Source organism: Poecilia mexicana, unplaced genomic scaffold (assembly GCF_051168715.1).
Source record: "Poecilia mexicana isolate PSO_F unplaced genomic scaffold, ASM5116871v1 scaffold_17, whole genome shotgun sequence".
Lineage (NCBI taxonomy): Eukaryota > Metazoa > Chordata > Actinopteri > Cyprinodontiformes > Poeciliidae > Poecilia > Poecilia mexicana.
The window spans coordinates 23,912,139-23,939,879 of record NW_028263386.1 but is presented as its reverse complement, the minus strand read 5'-3'; the positions used below and the strand labels follow the sequence as shown (position 1 = coordinate 23,939,879).

At 41.0% G+C, this 27,741-nt stretch overlaps 1 protein-coding gene across 1 annotated transcript; it reads left to right on the top strand.

Moving 5' to 3' along the window:
- Positions 1 to 237: 237 nt before the first annotated feature.
- On the top strand, positions 238 to 27,741 carry LOC106928299 (unconventional myosin-VIIa-like). Its single transcript, XM_015004443.2, has 48 exons — positions 238 to 249; positions 424 to 525; positions 617 to 769; positions 1,771 to 1,839; positions 1,932 to 2,047; positions 2,133 to 2,260; positions 2,997 to 3,139; positions 3,401 to 3,514; positions 3,618 to 3,771; positions 5,399 to 5,475; positions 5,568 to 5,687; positions 6,105 to 6,247; positions 6,344 to 6,554; positions 6,637 to 6,772; positions 6,876 to 7,042; positions 7,218 to 7,358; positions 7,757 to 7,915; positions 8,036 to 8,128; positions 9,305 to 9,399; positions 9,642 to 9,726; positions 9,838 to 9,939; positions 11,864 to 12,199; positions 12,293 to 12,550; positions 13,119 to 13,289; positions 13,387 to 13,455; positions 13,550 to 13,674; positions 13,816 to 13,942; positions 15,307 to 15,426; positions 15,507 to 15,680; positions 15,769 to 15,999; positions 17,238 to 17,408; positions 17,490 to 17,607; positions 18,559 to 18,685; positions 18,777 to 18,934; positions 19,019 to 19,197; positions 19,461 to 19,570; positions 20,466 to 20,614; positions 20,877 to 21,030; positions 21,158 to 21,313; positions 22,364 to 22,469; positions 24,167 to 24,280; positions 25,098 to 25,185; positions 25,340 to 25,446; positions 26,137 to 26,322; positions 26,455 to 26,571; positions 26,664 to 26,747; positions 27,309 to 27,428; positions 27,521 to 27,741. The coding sequence occupies exons 1-48, from the start codon at positions 238 to 240 to the stop codon at positions 27,611 to 27,613; spliced, it is 6,468 nt and encodes a 2,155-aa protein (XP_014859929.2). The 3' UTR covers positions 27,614 to 27,741.

The window sequence follows — 27,741 nt, the reverse complement described above, 5'->3', positions numbered from 1 at the left end:
GGCTTAATGAGGATCACGGACTAAAGGATCCAGGGGTATACTTCCTAATTATTTTTGGTTTATGGTATATTTTTCTCTCTTACTTTTTTTTCCCTCTAAATATTTGACATTTTAACTCAGAACTCACAAGTGGACTTTGTTGAACACAATGAATTACGGTGACACAGCTCAAAGTTAAGAAACTTGTGGATTTCACATTTGGATTTATTTCAGGGAGCTGGAAAAACCTAATTCAAGATGCTGAGAAAGGTAAGACTGAAGGATCTCGTGTTTATACTTTATGTTTAAAAAGTTATCTTATCAACTGTTATATCACCTCTGTGTCTATTCATAAAACCTAGCCATATAATAACCTGTAGAATACCAGAAACTACACAAAGCCGTTGATGAGTTTGCCATTGTCACGGGCCGTTTTGTTTCCAGGGAGAATGGGTCTGGGTGGACTCAAAGATCGGGGTCCACATTGGAGCCCGGGTCAAAGAAACGCCATCTGGTCAGAGGCTACTGGTGGATGATGAGGGAAATGTACGTAACCTCTGATGACAAAATGGAGAAGAAGAAGAAAAAAAACATCTCCATCTGGCACTGAGCGCGTTTTCTCTCAATGTTCCCTCAGGAGCGGAAACTGTCGCTGGAGGAGGAAGCCTCGCTCAAGATCATGCACCCGACATCTGTGGAGGGGGTGGATGACATGATCAAGCTCGGGGACATGACGGAGGCCGCCCTCCTCAGGAACCTGCTGCTCAGACACAAGCAGGGCCACATCTACGTGAGTCACACGCTCACTCAGGAAAACACCGTGGATGATTTTCCCTTTCGGTTCCAGAGAACACGCCATTTTACACACCAGTTTGTTCATGCGGAGTCATCTTTTAGAGGTTTCCACATAAAGACAAGTAGAATAATTGCCAGGGTAATGAAATTATATGAGTATTCGCCTAGCTAAAATATTTTTATTGAGCCATCAGGCTGACATAGCACACTAGTTCCTCAAATGTCTTCCTTTGGAAATGCAATTTCTACCCAAAAATACGTTTAGTGGATCTTTTTAGAGTAAAAGATGAGACCAAAATAAATAATCATTTTCCCCATCTTTTAATAAACACATACTCTACTTAAAGGAAAAATAAATCTGTAGAAGAAAAAAAAACTATGTGGCTGCTATAACCTGGTTGTGTAAGTGTACGCCCTTTAGTACTCAGCCACAGCTAACAGCTAGCTATTAGAACATTGGGACAGCAATAATAAGTACTAGCTAACTGTTAGCTATTGTTGTGTACCACAACCTGGTACACAACAATAACAATAGCTAATAGATTACAAGCTGTTAGCTAACAACAGCTAATGACCTCTCTGCAATAGCTTTAGCTAAAGATAAGCAACTATGCAAATTTCCCAACAGAGTGTTTCACTTTATTCCTGGTTTATCAGATTTTCTACAACTGATGGAAGCTGTGAACTAAAAAGGACTGAATGCTGAAAATATTAAAACATATTCTGTTTTGAACTGTACAGAATATATCACATTGAAGGTGGGAGAAAAAATGGAAATAATCTCAACAAGGTTGTATCTCAGAGGCTTTCCAAACGAAAACCAGCTGAGCTCTGGACACTCAGCATGAAGGAGTTTTATTTTTCTGCATTTATTCTATAGTTTCTATTCATTTTTACAATTTATATATTCATAAGTAAGGAGCTTTTGATCCTTCTCTTCATACCAAATCATATTTTCTTCTGCTGACCACAGATCTTTTTGTTTTTGTTCTCCAGACCTTCATCGGTTCCGTTTTGGTGGCAGTGAATCCCTACCAGGACTTTCCAATATATTCACCTGAACAGGTAGGTTTGTGCCTCTTATCTCCATCCATCACACAGCCTGCAGCCGTCTCCACCAATCACGATCCCGGTGTGAACCTCCTGCCGTTCTGCAGGTGAATTTATATCACAGCCGGAAGCTCGGAGAACTCCCCCCGCACATCTTTGCCATCGCTGAGTCCTGCTACTTCAACATGAGGCGCAACCTCAGAAACCAGTGCTGCATCATCAGGTCAGAGACTGATGCGCGTTGCCTTGGGTTACGCCGCTCTTGCTTTTTTATTCCTGTTCATCCATGTTCTCTGCTTTTCTTTCAGCGGGGAATCCGGAGCAGGGAAGACAGAGAGCACAAAACTGATCCTGCAGTACTTGGCGGCAGTCAGCGGGCAACTCTCCCAGCAATCGATCGAAAATCAGATCCTGCAGTCCAACCCGATTCTGGAAGGTACGCCAGCAGCTCCTTTAGAGTGTTTTCACAGCTAGACTGTAGATCTACCGGATCTACAGTCCGGTAGATCTGGTTCAATTGGGAAGCAGTGTTGGAACGTTTGTTACGTTTTCAGATGGTGCGGTTCGCTTTCACACTGCACTGTGTCAAACGATACAAACTAGTTGAAGAACCTGTTTCCCTCCTCGCCTTTGGAGGCGCTGAACCAAGAACCGCTGAAGGAAACAACACAAAAACCTCAGAAGAAGACACTGAGTGCCAACTTCCTCCTTCAGAAAACCTTAACAAAAATGGAGTGGCATCAGATTTGAGCAGTTGTAGGATGGTTGCTAAAAGACCACAAGCTATCGCTGGACACAAGCGTTTGTTTTTGGTGTTATTTACCCAGAATGCCCTGCGTTGTTGGCTGCTGCCTGCTTTTGGAGCAGTCTCTGGTTCGCTCGGCGTTCACACATGCATTTGAATCACACCTGAGTTCACTTCAATCAAACTGATGTGGACAGGAGTTTGCTTGTTTTAGGTTCCCGTCAGAATTGGATTGTGCGTTCACACCTCCACCAAACGAACCGGACTTTCTATTCAAACGAACTAGAGTTCTATTAAAGCGGACTAAACGAAGCTGGTGTGAATCCGTTCTTAGCTGCCCTGAGGCTCGTGTGAACAAAAAAAAGCAGTCGTGGATTTTTATTTTATTTTTTTAAAAACACCATGGTTTCCTTCCTGTTCCTTTCAGCTTTTGGGAATGCCAAGACAATCCGCAACGACAACTCTAGCCGCTTCGGCAAGTACTTGGAGATCTTCTTCAACAAAGACGGGGTGATCGAAGGCGCTCGTGTGGAGCAATACCTCCTGGAAAAGTCCCGAGTGTGCCATCAGGTGAGGTAGCTCCGTCCAAACAGATCCTGCCTGTCTGTTATCTCTGCGGTGGGCAGGTCGGTGCTGTAAACTCATAAAATCCCCCGGAGGATATCTCTGGAGTGTGTTGTTGGTGTTTCAATGTGCTTGGTGAGATTATTCAATAACTGTTATGAGGAGGAAAAACATGATATTAATCATAATCCACTCTAACAGAAAAGCTCGAGCATATTTGGTTTGCTCTTCTGTCACCATAAACTTTTATTTTTCTCACCATCTCAGGCCTCAGAGGAGCGAAACTACCATATATTTTACTGCCTGTTGGCAGGAATCAGCACTGAAGAGAGGAAGTCTTTGAGGCTTGATCGTTCCAAGGAATATAACTACATTACCAAGGTACTCCGAATAATAGTCACACTACATTCTGGGAAACGGACGCACCCCTCACGACATTGACATCCACCAGTTGCCCGCAACCGAAGTCTCTTGTGTCCTTTAGGGCAACTGCATGGTGTGCGAAGGCAGAGACGATGCTAAAGACCTCAGCCTCATCCGCTCGGCCATGAAGACGCTGAACTTCTCAGAAGACCAGTTCCAGGAAATCCTCAAGCTGCTGGCGGCCATGTTACACCTCGGAAACGTCAGCTTCAAGGGTGAGCGCCGCTAGTGGTGGCTTCACGCAGTCCTACTTTACCGCAAAATTCACAACATCACGGCTGAAGCTGGAACTCTGTTTTTAAGGAAGCAGAAATGGAATTAATTAACACTAAGAATATCACGAATACAAATGACTGGAAACTTGAAGTGCTTTTTAATGTTACTCACATCTTATTATATTTGTAAAGCAGGTTTCAGCAACAAAACAGCTCAAAGTGCTTTACACCATAGAAACATCGTACAGAAACCAGAAACAGGCACTAAACATTACATCTGAATCATCAAGCAAAGATACATCACACATACCGATCAATGTTCCAGTTATTATTAATCAAAGGTGGCTCTAAAAAGGGTTTTTAGCCTGGATTTAAAGAAACTTTAAGTGTTTCAGAATCTTTGCAGTTTTCTGGAAGTTTCTTCCAGATTTGTGGTGCAGCTCTTGAACTTGTTCACAGTTGCAACAAAATTTGATGCGTTCTGTTGTTTGTTTTTTTTTATCAGATAGTCTAACATAAAGTTGTGGAAGGGAAATGGTTATTTGATTCATTTCAATTAAAAAAAAAAGGAAACTGTTGCTTGGGTTTGTATTTAGCTTTACTTCTCTACTGGAAAGTTTCTACCTACATAAAAACTCTAAAATCGTATTCAAATTGGAAGGGGAGCATTTGTGAAGAGCATTTTTTAAGATTCTCAGTTAGATTTAGGTCTGGACTTTGAGTATACCATTCTATTTTTATTTTTAAATGTGTCTTGTCCGGCGGTACTGTTTACCTCTTCAGTATTATTGTCTTCAATATTATTTTATAATTATTTTTACCTTATTAAAGAGGTAAAAACAATAACTATTTTAAGAAATAAATCTTTTCAGTTTTGATAAAAATAAACAGATACTGCGACAGACTGGCGACCTGTCCAGGGTGACCCCTCCTCTCGCCTGGAACGTTAGCTGGAGATAGGCACCGGCGCCCCTCCCGACCCCAGTAAGAGACAAGGGTGTAAAGAAAATGGATGGATGGATAAACAGATAAATAAATGCGGCCCTCCAGTTCTCTCAACTTAACAATTTTGGCACAAAAGGCAAAAACTGTGATCTCCACTGATTTAAGAGTTTCACAGTAAAGGGGTTGGACAAACACTCTCCTCACTTTCCTAGGCTGATAGGGGTCAAAGGTTAAATCTCCTAACCATACACTGAAGTTTCTAGTTGCACCATCGTTATAATAACAATAAAATAAACAATTACATTCTTGCAGCTCTTAAAACGAGGTGAGTGGAGTCTGCGGTGCAGCACCGCGCAGGTTTACCTCTTGGTTTCTTTAGACACAGATAAGGAGACGAGCTTGAAAACAGAAAATCCTCCATTAGGAGCAATAAAAACATAATTTTACTGGCCCCTACAGATTGTGACACAGTAAAGTTACACCCTCACACCGTATCTGGAATGAGCTGTAAGCTTTAAAACGGAACCAAGCTGAAATGTTTTATAGAATTAAATTCACTTCATGACTATTTATCATTTAGTAAAATAACAATACACACTTTTAAAATTCGTGGTGGTTCAAGTTCATGTCATTATAGTCATTTGTGTGTTTTTTTGTTTTGTTTTTTGTTGCATGCGACCAGGCTCCGTCATCCAGAACCTGGAAATCAGTGACGTGGGCGAGTCGGAGAACTTCACCATCGCCTCGTCGCTGCTGCAGGTAGGCGGCCGGGCCACCGGCGTCCACACGTCCTCTTAGCTGTAAATACGCCGCCGCTCCTGGTTGGATTTTAACATGCGCTCGCCCGACAGGTGCAAAGGTCCGTCCTGGCCGACAGTCTGACGCATCGCTCCTTTATGACCAACAGAGAGCGAGTCACTAAGGCCCTCAGCGCCGAGCAGGCCACCGACTGCAGGGACGCCTTCGTGAAGGTACCAAAGTTTAGCCACGGACTGTAAATCACAGCCGTCTGTTTCCTTATTGAGCCCTAAATCAGGACAACAATGGCACAACTGTGTTACGGTCCATCGTATAAGCAAAGGGAGCCAGTTAAATCTGTCTTAGAGCACCAACTGCCTCGACGGAAAGAGCTACTCAGTGAAATATAAAAAAATATATATCTTTATAACTTCTTTGCATTTTTTTAAGGTGACTGTATGGCTGTGGCTGCATGACGCAGCAGTCACAGCCCCATAAACATTAATATTGCCTTGAATGACACATCAGATTCTTCGGAAAACCATTTACATAAAGAAGTGTGATTTTATCACTAAGCTGGAAGTGAATAAAGTGGATCGGTGCGTCCCTAAAAACGTCTTTTATTTATTCTGTGATTTTTTTTCTCACAGGCAATCTACAACAAACTCTTCATATGGATCGTTGGAAAAATCAACAGTGTCATCTATCAGAAACTGTCCGACAAACCCAGTTCTTCGCTCCTGTCCATCGGCCTGCTCGACATCTTCGGCTTTGAGAACTTCCAAACAAACAGGTCGAAAGATTTTTCCGCTTGCTATTGAATTTTACAAACTTCGCTATGGTTACAGTATATCTTATATGTGTTTTTTTTTTTCTTTTCTTTTACCAGTTTCGAGCAGCTTTGCATCAACTTCGCTAACGAGAAGCTGCAGCAGTTCTTCGTGGCCCACATCTTCAAGCTGGAGCAGAAGGAGTACCAGAAAGAGGGCGTGCTGTGGAACAACATCCAGTTCACCGACAACCAGAAAGTCCTGGAACTTCTGGCCGGGAAGCCGTGCAACGTGCTCGCTCTGATCGACGAAGAGAGCCACTTTCCGCAGGTACGCCGAGCGGGCCTTGGGTCTACACTTCTTAAATGATTAAGAAAACCACTTCTCAGTTTTCACTCTGCTTATGCCACAGGGGACAGACTCCACCCTGCTGACCAAGTTGAACAAAGAACACCAAGGAGACAAGGACTACATCGGTTCCAAGCGCGAACACGAAACAGACTTTGGAATTCGCCACTTCGCCGGCCCCGTTTACTACAACACCAACGGTAACGCAAACCGCTAAGCAAAAAAATAAATAAATAAATCGTGATGCTGGACTTCTCGGAATCAGAAGATGATATTTTTATTCATGTTTTCCTCCCTCTGTAGGATTTCTGGAAAAGAACAGAGACGGAGTCAGTTATGACATCATTAAAACGATCGGCGTCTCCACCAATAAGCTCCTCCGGGAGATCTTTGAGAAGGACATGCCAACCAACGGACTGAAGGCAGCTAAAAACGCAAAGTTCATCTTGTCGCCGCAGAACTCACCACGGGTAGGAAGCCATGTCTTCCTTTCAGCTTCATACCTGATACCTGACGAATCTGGCAGATCAAAATCTGCCGGATTCGTCAACCCCTAATGTTCCTCGACTTCTCATTTATCTTCCCCAAGTTACTTTGTTTCCACGGATACTGGCGTCTTAAGCTTTCCTTTTGTTGTCTCCGCAGCTGCAGAACGACAAACGCAAGCAAATGCCGACGCTGAGCGGTCAGTTCCGAGTGTCTCTGGACTCCCTGATGAAGGCCCTGTCCGTCTGCCAGCCCTTCTTCATCCGCTGCTTCAAACCCAACAACGACAAGCAGTCCAAGGTGAGCGACCGTCCGCCGCCACAGCACAGATAACGCACGGCAAACACACGGATGGTCTTCAGTGTGGATAAACGGAGCTCTGTGTGCATGAGATAAAACAGATTGTTTAAGTATATCCTAGTGTCATGGTTCTAAATCTTAGGGTACAAGTCCCACTGATCTGTCGCATCTCTTTGACACTTTGGATTTCATTTTCATTACCTCACTCATTCTGAAACTACAGCTTCCATCGAGTCTTTGCTCAGTCACAGCTTTCACTCTGAAGAGTGTTGGTGAAGCGACACGGTGCCACGTCACGTTTCCTCAAATCTGTCTGATTTCAGACAAGGCACCAATTTCTTGGTGCTTCAAAGAAAGAAAATATACATGAATCTTCACTCACTCCGTTTCCCTTGCAGAAATTTGACCGGGAGCTGTGCATGCGCCAGCTGAGGTACTCCGGCATGATGGACACCATCCGCATCAGGAAGCTTGGGTATCCCGTGCGTCACAAATTTGAGGACTTCCTGAGCCGCTACCGAGTCCTGCTGAAGACCACCGTCTGCGATCCCAAAACCGTTGAGTCACCTTTTTTATTCCTGGACTTTGAACAATTTTTCTCCCAAAACGGTTTTATATGGGCGGTAGGAACTGTGGACGTGAATATGTAACATAAAATTGCGTGACTCTCCCCACAGACCGACGCCGCAGTCTGTTGTGAAGCCATCTGCAAGGCTGTAATCAAAGGAAGGGACGAGTGGAAAATTGGAAAGAAGAAAATCTTTCTAAAGGTACGAAAAGAATAAGATTAAAATCTGGTGTACAGTTTATGAATCAGTCAAATCACTGCAGTTTTTTCTATCTGTTTATTGCCAAATTACATCATTCAGTTCCTCCAGTGTTTCAGTGTCAACACAGATCCCCGCATTTTTTCGCATGTAACTGTGATTTATTGAAAGTCTTTCACAAAAATGGTCAGAAACAATTTTCCAGCCATTTTGCAGAACAATCAAAATGACTGATTGTTCTGCAAAATCAGCCATACAACTGAAGTAATGATGTTATCTTCAGTTGTTATAAAAATTCTATATTGATGAAATATGACCTAAAGGAAATTTGACTTTGTAATTCAACACCTTCAAATTTAGTCTCTGTCTCTTTAAGAAGCTTCTGCTCTTTCAGAAACGTTGCCTTCAGGAAGTCATCACAACATGGCTCCTCTATTAACCATTTAATGTTTTTACCAGTGTAGCACTGGGAAGTAGCTCGTATAAAGAGCAGATGTGGAGTGTTACCAGGTGTTTGCTATTTGCTATGAGAGGAGGAGCTGCTCTGTAAGGCGGAAACTCAGAAACTGCAGCTCTGAGGAGGAGCTCTATCGCCATAGAGATTAAAGTATTTCTCAAACATGCATGAAAGAATAAAAGCAAATAAAGCCAGGCCTGTTTTTGATGACGGAATAACATAATCTTTTTTGATGTAAAACTCAAAAAAGTCGATTTTATATAATACTGCCCCTTTAAGCGATTGCTAACTCCCACCTTCAGGGGGCGGTATTTCTTACTTTTACGACACTGCTGCCTCAAGTCACCATCTGTAATCAAGTGGAAAGTAGGAAAAAGTCACATTTACAATCATGTAAGCGCAGATATTGGAAAATTCAAAAAAATATTGCAAAAAAAAAAAAATCATCATTAAAAAAAAGTGAAATCCCAGAGGGACTGATCAATGTGAAAAGACGATCAATAATAGTTCATTTTAAAAAGACTTAAATTAAAAGAAAGTAAAAGTTTGACAGTTTGTGAATGGGTTCACTTTGATTTTCCCTAAAATGAAAATGATTTTGACACCCTTTGCTCTGTCTGATTATGTCAGTTTTGAAACTTTATCTGAATCCAAAACTCTTTGAGAAAAAAAATCAGAATCATCTGAATTAAATCAATAGTTTTTTGCTGTTTTTTTCCCAGGATGCCCACGACGCTGTTCTGGAAAATCTCCGGGAAGCAGAACTGAGCAGGGTGGCCGTGGTGATCCAGAGGGTTATGCTGGGAATCAAAGACAGGTGCAGCAAGAAGAGCTGAAATCTTAAACCGAAATGTGAACAGCCCAATTAAATTTATCTCCCTCCCTCCCCTTTCCTCTCTCCACTCGCAATAACTGATAGGAATATCACTGCAGCACATCTACAGATAGTGATTTACTGCCAGCTATGTTGCCTGGATAAGCGAGATGTTACATAAGAACACGTGAAGAGATGCTGATCATGAGAAATGTTTATTCAACGAATCGAATCTGCTTTTTCAGAAAGCTCTTCCTGAGGAAACGGGGTGCGGCCGTGGTGCTGCAGAAGCAATGGAGAGCTTACAGAGAGAGGGTGGTGCAGAAGAAGGTTTGATGGTTTCTAGCTTCCAGTCGACCTTTGGAATGTGGACCTTACTCACTGAAGCTGAGATCGACCTATTTTTGCTAACTTTTTTTTGTTCTGTTTTGTTTTTTTCAGATCCAGCAGGGTTTCGGGCGCCTGGTGTCAAAGGTCCGCGGTCGGAAGTTGAAGTCTCAGTTCCAGAGACGGCGAGCGGCTGCCGTCGTCATCCAGAGCCAGGCATGTGCTCCGAATACCGAGTGACCACGAGAAAACAAAAACTCACCCAGGCCTGTAACCATGACAAATTTTCCTGGACAATAAATTGTCCGAGAAGTTTTCGCGATAAACAACAATTTTCAAGTAATCTAATGCTAATGACATAATAATAACAACGCAAGAACTCGTTCTCAAAAATCAGTCAACTTGAAATTTAATGAACAATCTTATTGGCACTGGGAACTGGAAGACATTTTAAATATCCAAAATCATAACAATAATAACAAAACAAAACTACAGGAACAACAAATAAAATTAATTATAAAGTTTCTGTAAACAAAGTTGCCCTTCAAAAAAGGGGCCTAGCTGATCATCATGCAAATGGAATTTATTGAGCTTGTTTCAATTCATCAATACAATTAATTAATTTATTGCTAATCGCGACAAGCCTAAGTGCACCCTCTACCAAATGTGGAGCTTTACAGATCAGGACAAAAGTGGATAAATAAGATTAAAAAGGTTCTAAAAACCATTGAACTCTACCCTCAGGTGTCCAAAAACATGAAGCAGACGACACACTGTCACTATTTATAAAGCCAGACATGACTTTATCAGCCTCACACAACTGTGGAGGGATTTCGTCCCACCCTCCCCACTCAACGCTTCAGACCATTGAGTCTTGGAGACATTTATTTAAAGCTCAGGCCAGGCTGAAGTCTGGATACCGACTAGTGACGTTAGTAAACCTTCATTCAAGTTTTCCTCTCATAGATTTGCCGCTGTGTTTGGGATCGCTGTGCTGTTGGAACTAAACAACTTCTCGACTATTTCTGAAATGCGTCGACATGCTAAAGCCGATCGATTTGCTGCAAAGAGCCGAGGGCCTTTCCCACCACTGTGCTCGACGGTTTGCCAGTGTTTGCTTGTGCCGACATGTTGCGTTTGGCTTTTTTCAGACTTGGCCCTCTGGATCTGCTCTTATCTGTCCAAAGCACATTGCGTCCAGAAGTTCTGCGGTTCATTTAGATACAACTTCGCAAACCTTTAAGTCAGTGTTTCTCAAACTTTTTCCAGGGTGAGGACCACTTCACCCGTTTAACAAACCTAACTTGAAGTTGGCGCACAACAGCACAATCTGAAATGAAAATATTAGTGTCTTAACTCCCTTATTGTTGTTCATCCTGTTAAACTTGAGTTGCTTTGGCAGAAACAAAAAGATCTTCTTCTGCACCACTAAATACAAAAGTTATCCATCCATTTCTATCAATTGTATTTATTTACCAATGAAATATTTTTAATAAATAAATAAATAGTTGTTGAAGTGCAAGCAAAGCTTTACAAGCAGGCCTGCCACGATAACAAATTTAGCTGAGCAATTAATTGTCTCAAAAATTATTGCGATAAACAATAATATTGTTTGAAGACTCACTTAGATAGAGAAGATTGATTTATCTGACTACCTGATGCAACAGTTCACTCCTCCCTTACGCTAAGGAAATGAGGAAAGGAGGGTCAGTGGAGTTGAGCCTTTTTTCATCCAGTGTCATCAATAGAAAAACAAAAAGGCAGGAAGAAACGATAAAGCCGACAAATTAAAATGAGGTCTATCATTTTAATTTATTATGCGATTTATTGCTTTATTGTTTATCGCGACAGGCCTAACACAAGCACGCAGAGTAGTAAAAAACAAATAACATTTCTCACTAATTGAGACCAGCAAAGAGCCGTTAAAAAGAATCGAATCGCTCGTGAACGACACATCAAAGCCCTCGGCAGGCTCAACTTGGCTTCCTCCTATCATATGAATAATCCTGTCGTTTTCTTTCTGGTGGTCCTTTGAAAACATAGTGTGTTCCTCTTTATCTTATTCATATTTAAATATTCTATGGTGGATTTCACCCTTCAAATATTTTAACTGCAATTTCTTGTGCTGAACTGACCGTAGGTGCGAGGCTACCGGGCGAGGAAAGACTACCGGCAGAAGAGAGAAGAAATCGCCCATCAGGCTTTGCTCTTAGAAATGGAGAGGCAGGAGGAAGAGGATCTCGGTGAGGAACTCCATCAGCGGCTGATGCAAGTCGCTGAAGAGCAGGCCGACATAGAATCACAAAAATCTGGCCGATCTCACGAATCGAAGAAATCTAGTGAAGCGGAGAAATCTAGTGAAGCGGAGAAATCTAATGAATCGGAAAGCTCCAGTGACGCTGAATCGGAGGACGGCTCAAATAAAAACCTCCGACTCTTTGATGAAGACGCAGAAGACAAAAGATCAGACGCCGAGGTCAGGCGACTACTCTGTTGTGTTACGGGGATCCACCACTGCTTTATTAGTTGTCCATAACATTTCCTTTGACCATCTGTTTCCTCTGAGTAGGACGAGGACGAGGAAAGCTCTCACAGCTCGAAGGAGATGACGGTCGTCGTCACGCCGGCCTCTAACTCGGCGAGCTCCACGCCGTCACTGGACGAGGAGGAAGAGGAAGAGATTGATGACGGCTTTGACGACGAGACCGATATATTCTCCTTTTACAACTTCAGCAAGCGCCACTTCCAGAAAGACGAGGACCATAAGCACACCGCACAGAGGCTGAAGCAGCCGCTGCTGCACCACGAGGACGAAGCAGACGCCCTGGTGAGACGAGGCGGCAGTATTAATATCTCGGGGTGTTTTCGCACCAACCAAGTTAACTGAACTCTAGTTTGTTTGTCTAGAACGTATCGAACTCTTGTCCACCTACAAACCCAGGTCTAGGTTTGGTTGAGGTGAACCCCGGCGCGGTTCGAATGCATATGTGAACGTCAAGTAGACTGGACACTGCTCCAAAAGCAGGAAGCAGACAATAGTGCTGGGCATTGTGGGTAAATAGAACCAAAACAAGCATGAGAGTCTAGCTGGGAAACAGCTAATAGTCTTCTATCAACCACAAGCGAGAAAGCCTACAGCCGCTAAAATACTCCACTTTTTTGTACATTTTGCAAAGAAGGAAGCTGTGTTCATGCTTTCTTCTAAGGTTTTCCTCGTTTCATTCAGTGGTTCTTGGTGCAGCGCCCCCACAGGCGAGGAGGGGAACAGGGTTTCCAAAGGGCTTAATCTGTTTGACAATGTAGTGTGAAAACATAACAAATGTTGCAACTTTGCTCCCCAATCCAACCGAGTCTACTGGACATCTCCCTCACACTCATTGTTCTCCCTCCGCCAGGCGTCTCTGACTGTGTCCTGGATCATCATGCGGTTCATGGGCGACATACCGGAGCAGAAATCTCCAGACACCCTATCTCAGCATTCCAGCACCATGTCCCAGAGCACCCTGTCCCGCCTGCTGCCAGGCAGGCAAGGCCGGAGGCTGAGCAACCTGGTGGGGCTGGATCAGGTAAGCTCCTGAGAAACAAGAAATAAGAAAAATAAATAAAAACATTTTCTTTTATCAGTGGTCGTTATTTCATCTTTATCCACACATTTCTGAACAGAAAATCCTGAGGAAGAACAAGAAAAAGTTTGGCCCTGGGAACAGAAAAGCCTCAGCCATCCTGGAGGAGGTTTGAACCATGTTTGTCTCTCTTCCAGTTGGTTCTTTTTCTCGGTATTATTTGCGTTTATAACTTCTCTGTTTTGTTTCCTCATATTTCTCAGCCAGAGAACCTGACCGAGGACGAGGACATTCTGGTGGGAGAGAGCACGACGCTGTATCGGGAACTCACGCAGCTGGAAAAGCTGCACATTATCGTTGGATATGGCATGTCACGGCAAGGCATAAGGTAAAATGCGAACGCAGCTGGTGAAACATTATGTTTTGGTGGAGAGTAGCGGTAGTTTAAAAAAAAAAAAATATATATATATATATATATATATATGTATATATATATATATATATTTCTGACCTTCCTTTGAACTTTTAGGGATGAGATCTACTGTCAGATCTGCAAACAGCTGGTGAACAACAGGAACAGGAAGAGCTGCATGCAAGGCTGGGCTCTCCTCTCCCTCTGTCTGGGGATCTTCCCTCCAACGAGCCTCTTCATGGAGGTCAGCAGTCTCTGCTCAGACATTCAGATGTGGTACTATGTTCACTGGGTTTAAAAAAGTAGCTACTAGCTACTTTAAAGTGTAATTTAGCTCCAGTTGATGTTGTGACGGTGTCCTGGAAGAAACTGTTCACCTTCCAGCAGGACAAGGACCCAAAACATGTAGCTTGAGCAACTATGTGATGACTGAGAAAAAAATCACATGTGTGTGGCATGATCTAGTCAAGACCTGAGTCCTTCTGTTTAAGGATGTCTAAATTGAGTAAATCAGAGCTATTTTGGAAAGAAAACAACGCTCAGGATCGGTTCTCTTAGTCTCCGGAGCTTTTACATCCATCCTTCCTCACACATTACTCAGTCAGATTCAGTCTAAGTGACCAGTTCTACGTCAAATTCTGCTCTAGATGCGCAATGCTTGTAGAGTTCACAACCCAAAGGATATGCAGCTGCCCCTGCAGCAAAAGTTGAAAAAACGTGTCCTTTTCTTAGTTATTCACAGTTACGCATTACTTTTTTTTTTTGTAAATTCCTTTAGGTTTGTTGTTTTAATAGTACCAAAGCTATGAATGGCAAGATGTGACTTTATTTTCCCCTTTAAGATTTGATGACTTAATAACATCCAGCTAGAGCAACATATGTTCTTAATATAAATAATTCAGTTACATCTCTGGAGTGGCAGTCAAGAATTAGCAGCAGAAATTTGTTTTTTTAGCCTGTTGAAAGAAAGAAAAATGGGAGTTAATTTTCAAAGTCATAGTTTCACAATGTTATTCATTCATTCATTCATTCATTCATTCATTCATTCATTCATTCATAAATATCACAGTTTCACACTAAATTGACTAGAAAGCTAAATATTTAGTTGACAAATTAACTATTTAGTTCCATACTGAATATCTAGTTAGCAATCTAAGTAACCTAAATATTTAGTTAATCTGCAAACTAAATATTTTTTTTATTTAGCATTAGAAAGCTAAATATTAAGCTTCAAACTAAATAATTAGTTTTACTACATACTTAGTTTGAAGTAATTATTGAGTTTTCAGATAGGATATTTAGCTTGCCATCAAAATATTTAGTTTGGAGCTAAACAGCTAGTTAAGCTCGGTTAGTCGCAAAGTAACTGTTTGGTTTGCAAGCTAAATATTTAGCTTTAAGCTAAATATGCAGCTTGCTTACTAAATATTTAGCTTGAATCTGTGACATTTATGAATGAATGAATAAGTTTGAGGTGAAATGAACCAAATTATTGCTGTTGCTTTTTTTTACCGTGTAACTTTACAAACGCCACCACCACAGGTTTTCCATTCTAGAGCCAATGTTTCTCATCGTTTTCCATGTTTTCTGCTCTCCTGTGTCCCGCAGTGTTTGGAGAGCTTCCTCCAAAGAGGTCCATCCGGTTACAGAGAGTACTGCATTGAGAGGCTGCATCGCATAGTAGCCAACGGAGAGAGAAAAGAGCTGCCCTGTTGGTTAGAGCTGAAGGTAAAGTCCTGCATCCTGATGAATTTGGTTGTAGACTGACTCTTTTGGTCATTTTCACACATCATCATCTATGACCTCAGGCCGCCATCAACAAGGAGCCCATTGATTGGTCGGTGACACTAATGAATGGTGAAACGATCAAAGTGCAGCTGGATTCAGCCTCCACCTCCTCAGAAGTTTGCCAGGCTGTGGCTAACAAGCTCGGACTCAAGGACACCTATGGGTTCTCCGTCTACATCAGCTTCTACAAAAAGGTTCCTGGGAGCTTCTTAGGTCTTGCGGCTTCAGTGTTCCTACCTGCCCTATCACGCTGTTATATCGATGCTGGTGTTTTGTCTCCAGATGTGGTCTCTGGGATCCTGCGGGAAGAACCACGTGTTGGATGCCGTGTCTCAGTGCGAGCAGGAAATGAGGAGGCAGGGCAGAGAGGAGAAGGACACGCCCTGGAGCCTCTCCATCCGCAAGGAGCTGTTCTCTCCGTGGCACGACTGCGACCAGGACGCAGTCAGCACGGATCTGATCTACAAGCAGGTCATCAAGGGCATCAAGTCTGGAGAATACGTCAGTGAGAAGGTGAGAGGCTGAAGACAAGCTTCTGTTTTCACTGTTCCTGAAGGGGAAACGTATTCCTGCAGCTTCAGACTGGTTGTAGAGATTTGGTTAAGTTGACAAATTGAATTAATGAAACATTGTTGAGCAGCAGATAATTGAATATTTCAGCAATATCTGTCAGATGCAGATACGAGAACCTAACTTAGAGCAGAGGTTCCCAGGGGATTGACGTTAGCCACTGGAAAATTCAAGATTTTTTAGATTAGCGTGTTTGGTGTCAAATCATAACTTACATATTTTGAACTATAGAAATCATACATGTTTTCCTGATCTTCTGTTTCCTTTTTCCTTTTTTTTTTTCCAAAATGGTTTTAATGGTCAGTAGATGTTTGCAGTAAAATTTTCAGAAGTAGTAGAAACAGAAAGTTAAGTTCACCAACCACTAATTCACGTTACAAGAATCTTAGCTCTGCTCACCTTAAACACATGAAACAGCACAAGCTAATGCTTAGCACATAAAAAAAATTGCCGAAGCTAAAGCTAATCAGTAAAACGACCGTTGAGACTCAGAAACAGCAAAAATAAATTCCTCAATTTCTGATTTGAAGTTGTGTGGACAGGATGACCGAAGTCAAAAACAGATGATGTGACGTTAATTTCATCCAAGTCATGAAAATGGGTGACTTGGTACGGCAATAATTGGTTATGATGGGCTTCTAGGTTTACAGTTTTGCCATAATCCATTTTCTGATGAACTGTATCTGTAAATATTCACAGCCTGGGTTTTTGTTTCAGGACCTAACTTCGCTTTAAACTACTGCTATTATCCCTGACCTGTCTCCTGTGTTCCTTGGCAGACACGACTGCTGTTGGTTCACTAATGTTCTGAGGCCTTAATGGTTTTATACTGAGGTTGAATTTCATACAGTTGAACTCTATCAATGAATGAAGTGACTTGTAAAAGCAAACAGTGGCTCTGGATTTTACTTAGGGGGGTAAATCAGGCTGAAAGCTTTGCAAAAACTTTGACAACTATGTATCCTTCCTCTTTCCACAGAACACATTGACGTTTGTGGTTGATAAAATGAGAAAAGTTAGACATGGGACTCGTGCTGAAAAGGAAATACTCATTTTGTTTTTGCCGCTTTAAAGAAACAAATGTCACATTTATTGATATCTTTCTCAGTCCAACACAGACTTAAAAAAAAAGTAAATGAATAGATTATGTGATGCAATAAAAAACATTCTGCATTCCTCAGGAGGACGAATACGTCCAGCTGGCTGCGATGCACTACTTTGTCCAGTTCGGCTCCCTGGAGCCCACCAGAGAGAGGGTGCGGAGTGTGGTCCAGGAGTGCATCACAACCACGCGGATCGAGAGCAGGTCCATGACGATGTGGATCGATCTCATCACGGCAGAACTCTCAAAGGTGAAGGCACAGAGCAGCTGTCTGAGTGTTGCAGTGAAATCCACGTAATCATGAGCTGAGCTCAGACTTCGGTTCTTGTAGGAGAGCTACAACAACGGGAGACTGCGGGCGGAAAAGGTGAAAGGAGACGTGGTGGACATCGCCCGGCAGAACTGGCCGCTCGACTTTTCCAAGCTTTACGAAGTCACAATGACGTCAGGTCGGTGGACGTAACTCGCCCTGTTAAAGACGCAGCTCAAAGCATCGTAGGAGCAAAATTACAAAACCGTGCAGAACATATTTCCTGTCATGTAGCGCCTTCCAGAGGTATTTATAACCCTCCTCATTTTGCCATGTTCCAACTATTATGTAATGGGAAAGTTGGAGGATTGTCATTTCCACAAAAATTAGATCATCTTATACTGTGTAAAAAAAAATCATAAAAGCAGTTTATGCAAAATGAAAAATTCTAATAAATTGAAAGGAGCAATCAGTAATTAACTGTGCATCTCCTGCCTATAAGACTCATTATAAACTTTCAAATATATGTGAATAAAAACAGGAGCAAGTTTCTTTAGATTCTCTCTTTGCAAATCCAGACATTTTTATTATTACAAAATTAGCTTGCACTTTAACTGGGCCATTATAAACACATGAAAATGCTTCGATATGCAAACACTAAATCTCATCAAGTACTTTTGGTCTAGCTCCTACTACTACTTGAACCACTTGACAAAATTAACTTACAAGTAGCTTTCCAGCAGGAAATATGGGCTTGTTTTAAGTCAGTCATTTCTTAATATTGATTAAAAGGTTCTAGTTGTTGGTGAAATAATCTGCCAGTGGAACAAAACATTTTTCCTCATATTATAAGTTAAAATGTCTTGTTTCACTGGCAGATTATTTCATTTACAGCTTGTACTTTTTCATCAATATTCAGGAATTATTTACTTTAAATAAATTCCTGTATTTTTGATTAAGTTACTTTTAAGTTATTTTTGTCCTATTTCTAGTGCACTAGAAAACAGACAAAATAAATTTGGTAAGATTCAGTTTTTGCAGCGTGGATCTCTGCAGCTCCTGCAAAACAACCTCTGGCCTCTTCACTACACCTCCACAGCCATTTAGAATTGCCGACAGTAACAGTTCGCATCCTGCCGTTCATCCGCAGGACCCCCGTTGCCCAAAAGCAGATTTTTTGTGGCCGTAAACTGGAAAAGCATCGTCTTCATGGAGAGAAGGGACAAGCTCCTGCTGGAGATTCCGTACGTAGAAGTGAAGAAAGTCCAGATGGCGAGGTAAAGCTCTGTCTCTGTGGAGCGTTTTTCTTTGTGTGCTTTTTAAAAACCATCGCAGATTTAAAACCTTTGCCGTTTCTGACGCGTGTAGCGACAGCGACCAGTCGGTGAGCGTGGACACGCTCAGAGGACAGTACACCCTGCGGTGCCATGACGTGGCGGACATGACCAAGATGATGCAGTACAACGTGAACGGGCTGAAGCAGCGCTCCGTGTACGCTGTGGTCCAGCAGGACGTCCCCAAACAAGGTGAGGCGTCTTTAATTCCCCCGGGTCGTTTCCAGGCCGACCGATTCGATCTCCGAACTCTAACGTTCTCGCATCCACCTGCAGATGATCCCGTCTACCTGGTCTGTAAGCGGGGCGACCTGCTGCTGGTGGAAAAAGACGGCTATCCGCCGGACAGCAACTTGCTCCGAGCCGTCAACCAGAGGACCAAAAGTAGCGGGGTGGTTTACAAGGACAAGATGGAGTTTCTGCCGACTTTGACCGAACCCCCTGAGGACATGCTGGTAAAGTGACCTTCACCAATTTGGTTATTTCTTTACAAGATTGTCTTTCTGACAATATATTGACAACAAGATCCCACACGGCAAACTAAGCCTCCATGGATGGAAAACAGAACTTCATCCAACTCTTTAGATCGGATGCCGACTAGAAAACCCGTGATGAAATTCTAACTATTATCATAACCTCACTGGGAGTGTTCGGCACTCTGCTTCACATGACTCTGCCTGTGTGGTGAACCCGATCTGCTTCCTCTCCCCCTCCACAGACCATGCTCAGCCCGAAGCAGCGGAAAGCCTCCGTCCCGACCATTGTCCCTCTGGTCGAAGAGACGGTGGCTCCCGTCTCTTTGAAGGAGTTTGCTCTTGAGAATTTCAGGTAACAAGGCAGATTTTTTTGTTGTTTTTGTTTTTGTGTGTGTGTGTGTGTGTGTGTGTGTGTGTGTGCGTGTGCGTGTGCGTGTGTGCATCATTTCCCCCCGTGGTAAATTTAATGTAAACTCTTTGGATTTAAATTTAAAATATCCATAAACTGATAAAAAAGGCTGGAAAATTGGCTGGATCTGTTCATGTTGATGCATACTTTTTTAATCTGAACATTTTAATGCGTTAATGTAACATATTGTAGATTAACCAAACTGCCTGTCTTGACCTAAAGAGGAACATTTCTAAGTTAACGTTTAGAACTTCTATTAAACCTTCCTGAATATAAAAACCTGGAAAGCTGAGAGTTTTCCAGGTTTGGTTTGAGACAATAAAACTTTTTTTTTAAAAACATGCATAGAGTGGCGGTTTTTGATAAAGGCTATTTGGGCGGTCGCCCAGGGCGCATCAGAAAGGGGCGGAACACCCGAGAACTAGAAAATAAAATCCATCTTGTCAGTCAGTTGTTCCCTGAGCAAGTTTGCTACTACTACTACAGGTGTATACATGCGAAGTGGAGTGAGTTTCCCCTGGTTGCTGCTGAGTACTAAGGGACTACATTAAAAATCAGATAATTTCTTGCATTTTAATTAGTTGGAGTGTTGCAGAAGGAGGGGCTTACCCTGGGCATCGTTCCTGCAAGAATCACAGTTGCATGCATATTTATATTTCACGCTTACAAAGTGAGGCATAGTGATTCATTTTAGTGTCAGAGTGAGATTGTTCTGATTAAAAAAAACATCAATTGACGGCACTCATTTTGACACAAAAATAAGTAGCATCCACGTGTTTCAGAGAAACTCTGCATGACTCTGCTGACCTGCTGACACCGTTTCGCCTTCCTCTCTCAGATCAGTCGGTAAGGGCGGCGGCCGTGGTTCCAAGGGCGCCAACAAGGAGAGGCTGTGGATTTTCTCCAAGGAGCCCATCAAACAGCCACTCTTGAAGAGTTTGCTTAACAATCCAGAACTCAGCAACATGGCCTGCAACGCCTTCATTGATATCCTCTGAAAAATAATATGCTTATTTATTATTATTAGTGCTTAAATAAAAGAAACTGACAGTCAGTTTTTGCAGGAAAAAAAAAAAAAAAGACGGATTAGATGATGTCGGCATTATATGAGCAAAAACTGGAAAGTTTCCAGGTGTTAAGGGTCAGCGCTTCATGAGCGCATTTTGTTTTTATGAATAGTTTTCCACAGAACAACACCTTAGACTTATTTTAAACACGGACAGTGTGAGTCCTTGACCCGCTCTCTCACCCATCTTGAAGTACATGGGCGACTACCCCATCAAACATTCTCGAAGTCCCACGGAGCTGACTGACCAGATCTTCGGTTCAGCCACTAAGCATGAGGAGCTGCAAGATGAAATCTATTGCCAGATAATGAGACAGATGACCACCAATAACAGCAGGTGTTCCTCAGTTGATACAAATCTGATTAAAAAAAATAAAAACATAAAAAAAATGCTTCATAAACTCAAAAGTTAACACATTTAATCTTTTGTATTTGTGGTTTGCTTTCTCCGTGTGACCCGTCAGAATGAGTGTGGATCGTGGGTGGCAGCTGATGTGGATGTGTACAGGCTTGTTCCCGCCCGGTCCCAGATTAAGGAAACACGCGCAGCGCTTCCTGGAGTCACGGCCCAGGGACCCGCTGGCTGCCGGCTGCTTACAGAGGTTTCAAGATTTTTCCAGGTCAGCCTCAGGATAATGTGTGATGAAGGATAAATAGGCATTTATATCCTCCCACTTTACTTTTTTTTAAAAAGAAAAAAAAAAACCCTTTACAATTTAAATGCATCAAAAACCACCAGAGATCAAATCTGTTAAAAAAAAAGTAAAAAGTAACAGTTTTTTTGTGTGACAAATTAATTCCCATTGGGAAAATCAGCATTTTGACAACTTAGTGTCTCCCAACAGAGAAAACAATGGGGTCTACCAAACATGGCCCTCTTAAACAAAAAAGAGAAAAAAAACAGTTTGGGATGTTCATCTGGTCTGCAGACTGTCCAGACACAGACTGACTCTAATATGGTTGGACTTTGGAACACGCTAACATGCTATTATCTAAATAATTTTCTCTGAAGTTGGTGGACTTCCTCTTACAAAACTGCACAAATCATTTTTAAATCTAGACACAACCTGCCAGCTAATACAAAATATTTTCATGACAGAAAGGTTTAAGATGACTAAGGACTAGATTATTGAGCTATCTGTTTTGCTAGTTATATAGCTACATAGCTAGCTAAGTAGCTATAGGTAGGTAGCTATGTTTTTGCATAGCTAGGTAGGTGCACAGCTATGCAGCTACTTAGCTATTTAGCTAGCTAGATAATATGTGGGTCTGGGGCTGTGGAGTATGTTTTTTGTAAATGTTTTCCTCTGCTTTTTTCCTAAACTTAAAAGTAGTCAAACACCTGTCAGTTTTTTTTTCTTTTATTATTATTATTTTCTTTCAAACAAGAAACGTTGTTTCTGATAGACAGTATTTCTAAAGGATAATAAAACAATGTAAAGGAAGTATAAATAAAAATATTTAAATATTCCTTCAGACTAACCAGCAGAAGAGTCAAATCCTTCCTGTTACTGCTGATTATTTTACTTGTTTCCATTGGTGTTTTGACAATATTTTTTAGGACAATTTAGCCAAAAACTGATTTATATTTGTCCTACTTTGCTTCCATTCATCTGCTAAGACATTCTGTTTCGTCAGATTAATTAATCTAAGTGTTTTTGCCCCTTCAGTAAAGCGCCCAGGACACTTCCTCCCCATCAAGCAGAGGTGGAGGCCATCCAGCAGAACAGCACTCAGATCTTCTATAAAGTCCACTTTCCAAATGACACAGATGCTGTAAGAACCAACATTAATTACTTCTCAGAAATGTGGCTCAGTGTCAACAGATTATATCATCAATTATAATGATGATATACTGAGTTTTCGTTCATTTTTGGATGTATTTTAAACACTAAAAGTATGTATTTATGCATTATTCTTTATAATTTGAACTCAGTTGTTTTAGTAACCATGTTGTTGCTGATGTAATTTTTATAGAATCAAGTTGATGCACAGTTTCAAGATCAGTTTAATGGAAACCTCGACAGTATATATGAAAAGAAAGTATACCTTAATTGAATTATTTTTATACATGAGGACATCATAAGGAGGATCTGGTCATTACCATCTGACCAGCAGTCCTTACAAACGTAGCTTTTTCATTTCGACATATTCTTAAGTAATCGGTTACTTGGTGGGATCTTTAGTGATTTTTACACTTTGTGTTTTAAAGGGGCAGTATTGTGTAAAATCTTATTCCCTCATCAAAAACATACCTGGAGTGTTGACTTGATTCTTTCATGCATGTTTGAGAAATCCTTTAATTTCCCGGGGCAACCGTTCAGCTGTTCAAAACACCTGGGTGGACTTAGCCCCGCCTTGCAGACGAAGCCCCTCCTGCAGGTTACGAGCTTCTGCCTCACAGAGCAGCTCTCTCCTGTGACTCCCTTACTCAGCTCCTTCAGACTAGCCAGCAGAAATTAACAAACACTTACTGAGCTCATTATAGAGGCTACTTCTCAGCTCAACACTTGTAAAAGCATTATAAAGGGTTAATAGAGGAGCAATGTTGTGATTACTTCCTGAAGGCAGATTTTCAGAAAGAGCAGGAGCTTCTTAAAGAGACAGAGGCCCAATTTCAAGGCGTTAAATTGTAAAGTAAATGTTCTTTTAAATCATATTTGATATGTACAGCATTTTATAACAACTTAAGGTAATATAGTTACTTGACTGTGCTATAAAATAATAATAACTCATAATACTGCCCCTTTAAAATATATATATATATATATATATATATATATATATATATATATATATATATATATATATATATATATATATATATATATATATATATATATATATATATATACTGCTCAAAAAAATAAAGGGAACATTTCACTTTAATTTTGTGTGTGGCTCCAAATCCAGGCCTCCATTGGTTAATAAATTTGATTTCCATTGATGATTTTTGTGTGATTTTGTTGTCAGCACATTCAACTTTGTACAGAACAAAGTATTCAGTGAGAATATTTCATTCATTCAGATCTAGGATGTGTTATTTGAGTGTTCCCTTTATTTTTTTGAGCAGTGTGTATATATATATATATATATATATATATATATATATATATATATAAATAAACCTGGTGAGGACCAGACAGAGTCACAAACTCCTGGAATAAGGATGTACTTTCTTTTTATTATAACTGCAACATTTTCTATCAACAACCCCCCCCCCACCTTTTTTTTAAACACCTGTATAAACAAATGTTTGTGCTGCAAATGAAAAGATGTCCCTCGGCGCATCGGCTTCACTCACCCTGAAAACAGGAAGTGTGTGGTTTTTGTAAGCCTTCACGGTGTTGTTCACCTACATACAGTACTTACCACAAACACAGGGGAGAGTCTCCTCCGAACGAGGGAACTTGACAAAAACCGTGTCTCTCGTTAGAGTCTGAGCTGTGACATTGTTCTGTGATTCCTCGCAGCTGGTCGAGGTTTCCTCCACGATCACGAACAGGGAGCTGCGCCACAGCATCGCCGCCCAGCTCTCGCTCAGCTCAGCAGAGGGATACGGCCTGTACATGAAAGTGACGCAGAAGGTGTGGCTGGCTGACGACTGTGATCAACATTTTTTTTTTCCCCATATATAATTTTTGTCGTTTTAAAGCTATAAAGTTGAATGTATTTTATTGAGATTAAATTTGATGGAGTAAGTAGCGCGACTTTCAACTTTTTTATTCAGACTTCATCCTTTTATTCACCCTGAATAAAATGCAGTTAGGGAGGTTTCTCAACCGGGCAGCTGAAATATTTTGCAAGAAATATGAGCGTTATAAAAAGTTTTAAAAACATATACAAACACCCCTTTACTTGCACTTCTGATAAATAAACTTGCAGTAATAAAACACGTTGCGGTTTGTGGTTGAAGTGTGAACCGCTCAGGTTTTAAGCTCTGCAGATATTGCCTCACTTTTAGTATTCACAGCGCTTCAACTTTTTCCACGTTTTGTTACGTTACAGACTTATTTCAGATTGTTTTAAATGAATCTCAAAAAATCAGCCAGTACAAGAAACAAGTACATTTTTATTTTACATCTTGTCTAAATCATCGAAATCATTAAGCAAATACACATCAGATCTGTTGATCAATGTTTCATTTACTACTAATCAATGCATAGAAGCTGAAAGCTGCTTCTCCGTGTTTGTGTTTTTAGTGAGGCCTTAGTGTGAAGAATTTTGACGAAGGCGATCACAATACAATTTAGAATAATGCTATAAAAACTTTCCGGTTGCAGCAAGTAATGTAAAGGGAAGTTTTGGTTTTGTGTTGCATGCTGCGCAAGATCTGTGTAACACTGCGTCATCAATAGTCTTCTAAAAGATAAAAATTGTCCTTTCCTGCTCGCCGTGTTGCAGATGATGAGCCTGGATGAGGACAAGTATTTCTTTGACAGTTTAAGGCAACCTCCAGATGTGAGTAAGAAAGGAAAGAAAGTGAAAGAAGGTAAATCTTTCATGATTTCTTTTAGTTGTTAGTGAAACAATTCATATTTATTGAGTGAATGAAATGGAAAAATAAAATGGAAATTGTTCAGACAGAACTTGTTGACCCGTGTTGAGGTTTTTTTCATGTTCATAATTCAAATCTCACTTCACAGTCACTCAGTCCAATGCGCCGCTCCTGGTGGTCTACAGAAGGAAGCTCTGGTTCAACGTGATCCCAGGAAAAGATCTCATCGCAGATCTCACTTTCCATTACCCGCAGGTATTTATTGCAGCTTAGAAACAAAGCCTTATCGCCTGGGTTTTTACTCGTCTTTGTACGACGGCGTATTAGGGCCGTTGCAGAAAAAGAAAACAATAAAAGGAAGAGTAAGTTTCTGCCAAAAACAATCAGAAATTTTGATATTAATCTCAACATTAGTGCAGTGGAAAAGGTCAACATTTTCTTGGAAAGTTTCAGAAATTTTGAGATCAGTCAGAAATTTTAAAGAAAACAACTTTGAAAGCTTGAAAAATTATAAATTTGAGAATTTTTTTTAGATTAATTTAAAAGTATCAAATTTCCTAAAAAAAGGAAATGTTGAGATTCATCTCTAGAATTGTCTAGAAAGCATTTTCTGACTTTTGAAACTTGGAAATATCAACGTTTTTCTAGAAGATTTCTGAGAATAAACTTAAAATTTCAAGGTTCTTTCTATTATTTTTTTACTTTTCAGACTTGGAATTTTTTTGTAAAATTTCTGAGATTAATCTCATTTTTTTTTCTTTTTGTATGGAAATTTTCAACTTTCCAAACTCAGAAATGTTCTCATTTTTTTCTTGCAAATGTCTGATTTTTTTGGCAGAAACGTACTCCTCCCTTTGTTTCTTTTTATCTACCACAGCCCTGATAAGCCGTCGTAAGTTTGGGATGCAGCGTGATTGTAAAACGTTTCCTGTTTTTGCCTCTCAGGAAGTGCCCAAGTACCTGCGGGGATACCACACCTGCACCAAAGAGGACATGTTTAATCTGGGTGGGCTCCTGTTCAGAGTGGCCGTGGACTCGGACAGAACCCAGTTTGTCATGATCCCCAGGATGCTGAACGAGCTGGTTCCTGTCGACAAAGTGCAAATGATTCAGCCTGACGAGTGGAAGAAGGTAAAAAAACAGGGACTTTATCGATAATGTTGTTTTTCTTTAAAATCGAGAACAAAGAACAATGGGGTAAAAAGCAGCCTCACTTTTAAGAGTTAATAATTCCAAATGTATTGTTCTCATGTCTGCTTTCAGAACATCATCGCGTCGTATAACAAGCAGAGCGGCATGACGGTGCAAGAGGCCAAAATTGCCTTCCTGAGAGCCATTTCGAACTGGCCAAACTTTGGCTGCTCCTTCTTTGACGTTAAAGTGAGTTACAGGCGATGGAGTGGCAACGACATTCTGAAGCCAAGAAAGCATCATTTTTTAATTTTTATTTATTTATTTATTTATTTCTGCAGCAAAATTGTGAGCCAGGCTACCCGAACACACTCTGGTTTACGGTCAGCAAGAAAGGTGTCAGCCTAATTGACCCCAAAACAAAGGTAAGCAGAGCAACTGTTGATTATTGTCAGTATTTATGCAGATTAGTGCAGATTGGATTTTATATGATGGAAACAACACAAATTCAAAGATAATGTGATGTTTTATAAGAATTTTTACTCTGTGACATATATTTACTCAGACATCGTTCAATAAAATTCATGATGTACCTAATTAGCCACTCTTAACTGGGAAGAGAATATCTCACCTGGAAAGTAAAAAAAAAAAAAAAAAAGTAAAACTTCCCATTTACTGATTATCTACATCCAATCTGACTGAGCTCGAGCTAATTATGCAAAAATGTGGCAAAAATTTCTGCATCTGGCTGTAGAAAAGCTTTCACAGAAATATAACAAAAAAAAACTTTTACATAATTTTTATAACAACTGAAGGTTACATGGTTACTTGATTGTGCTATAAAATAGCACTACAAGCCTAGAAAATACATAGTACTTCCCCTTTAAAGCTCCTGTATATAATCCTTTTTTAATGAGCAACTTCTGTCGCTATTGTTTGTATTTATTCTTTATCTACACGAACGTACGATTCTCCCAACGTTTCAGGAGCTGCAAGTGATGCACCCGTTCAACCGCATCACAGACTACAGCAGCACAGGCAACATTTTCCAGATGACCATCCGCACCCTGGTGCCGGGCATCAACTTTGTGTGTTCAACCTCACAGGTGAGAGGCCGAGGTTAAATGCAGATTTAAATAAGGTCAAGTATCAGCGGCCATTCATCTTTATTCACGGTGGTCATTTCTTCCCGCCTCAGGCCGGGACGATAGAGGACCTCGTCAAGTCGTATATCAGGATGTACGAGGAGCAGAAGATGATCACTCGACCGAAGAACAACATGTTTCCCTGAGGCTTCGCGCTGAGCCGCTCGGATTTCCACGCACCGTTATTCAGTATCTTTAATGCATTTGTAAACAATAAATGATAATGCTGTCCATTATAAATTTTGCCCCTATTAAAAGAATAGTGATATTCAAA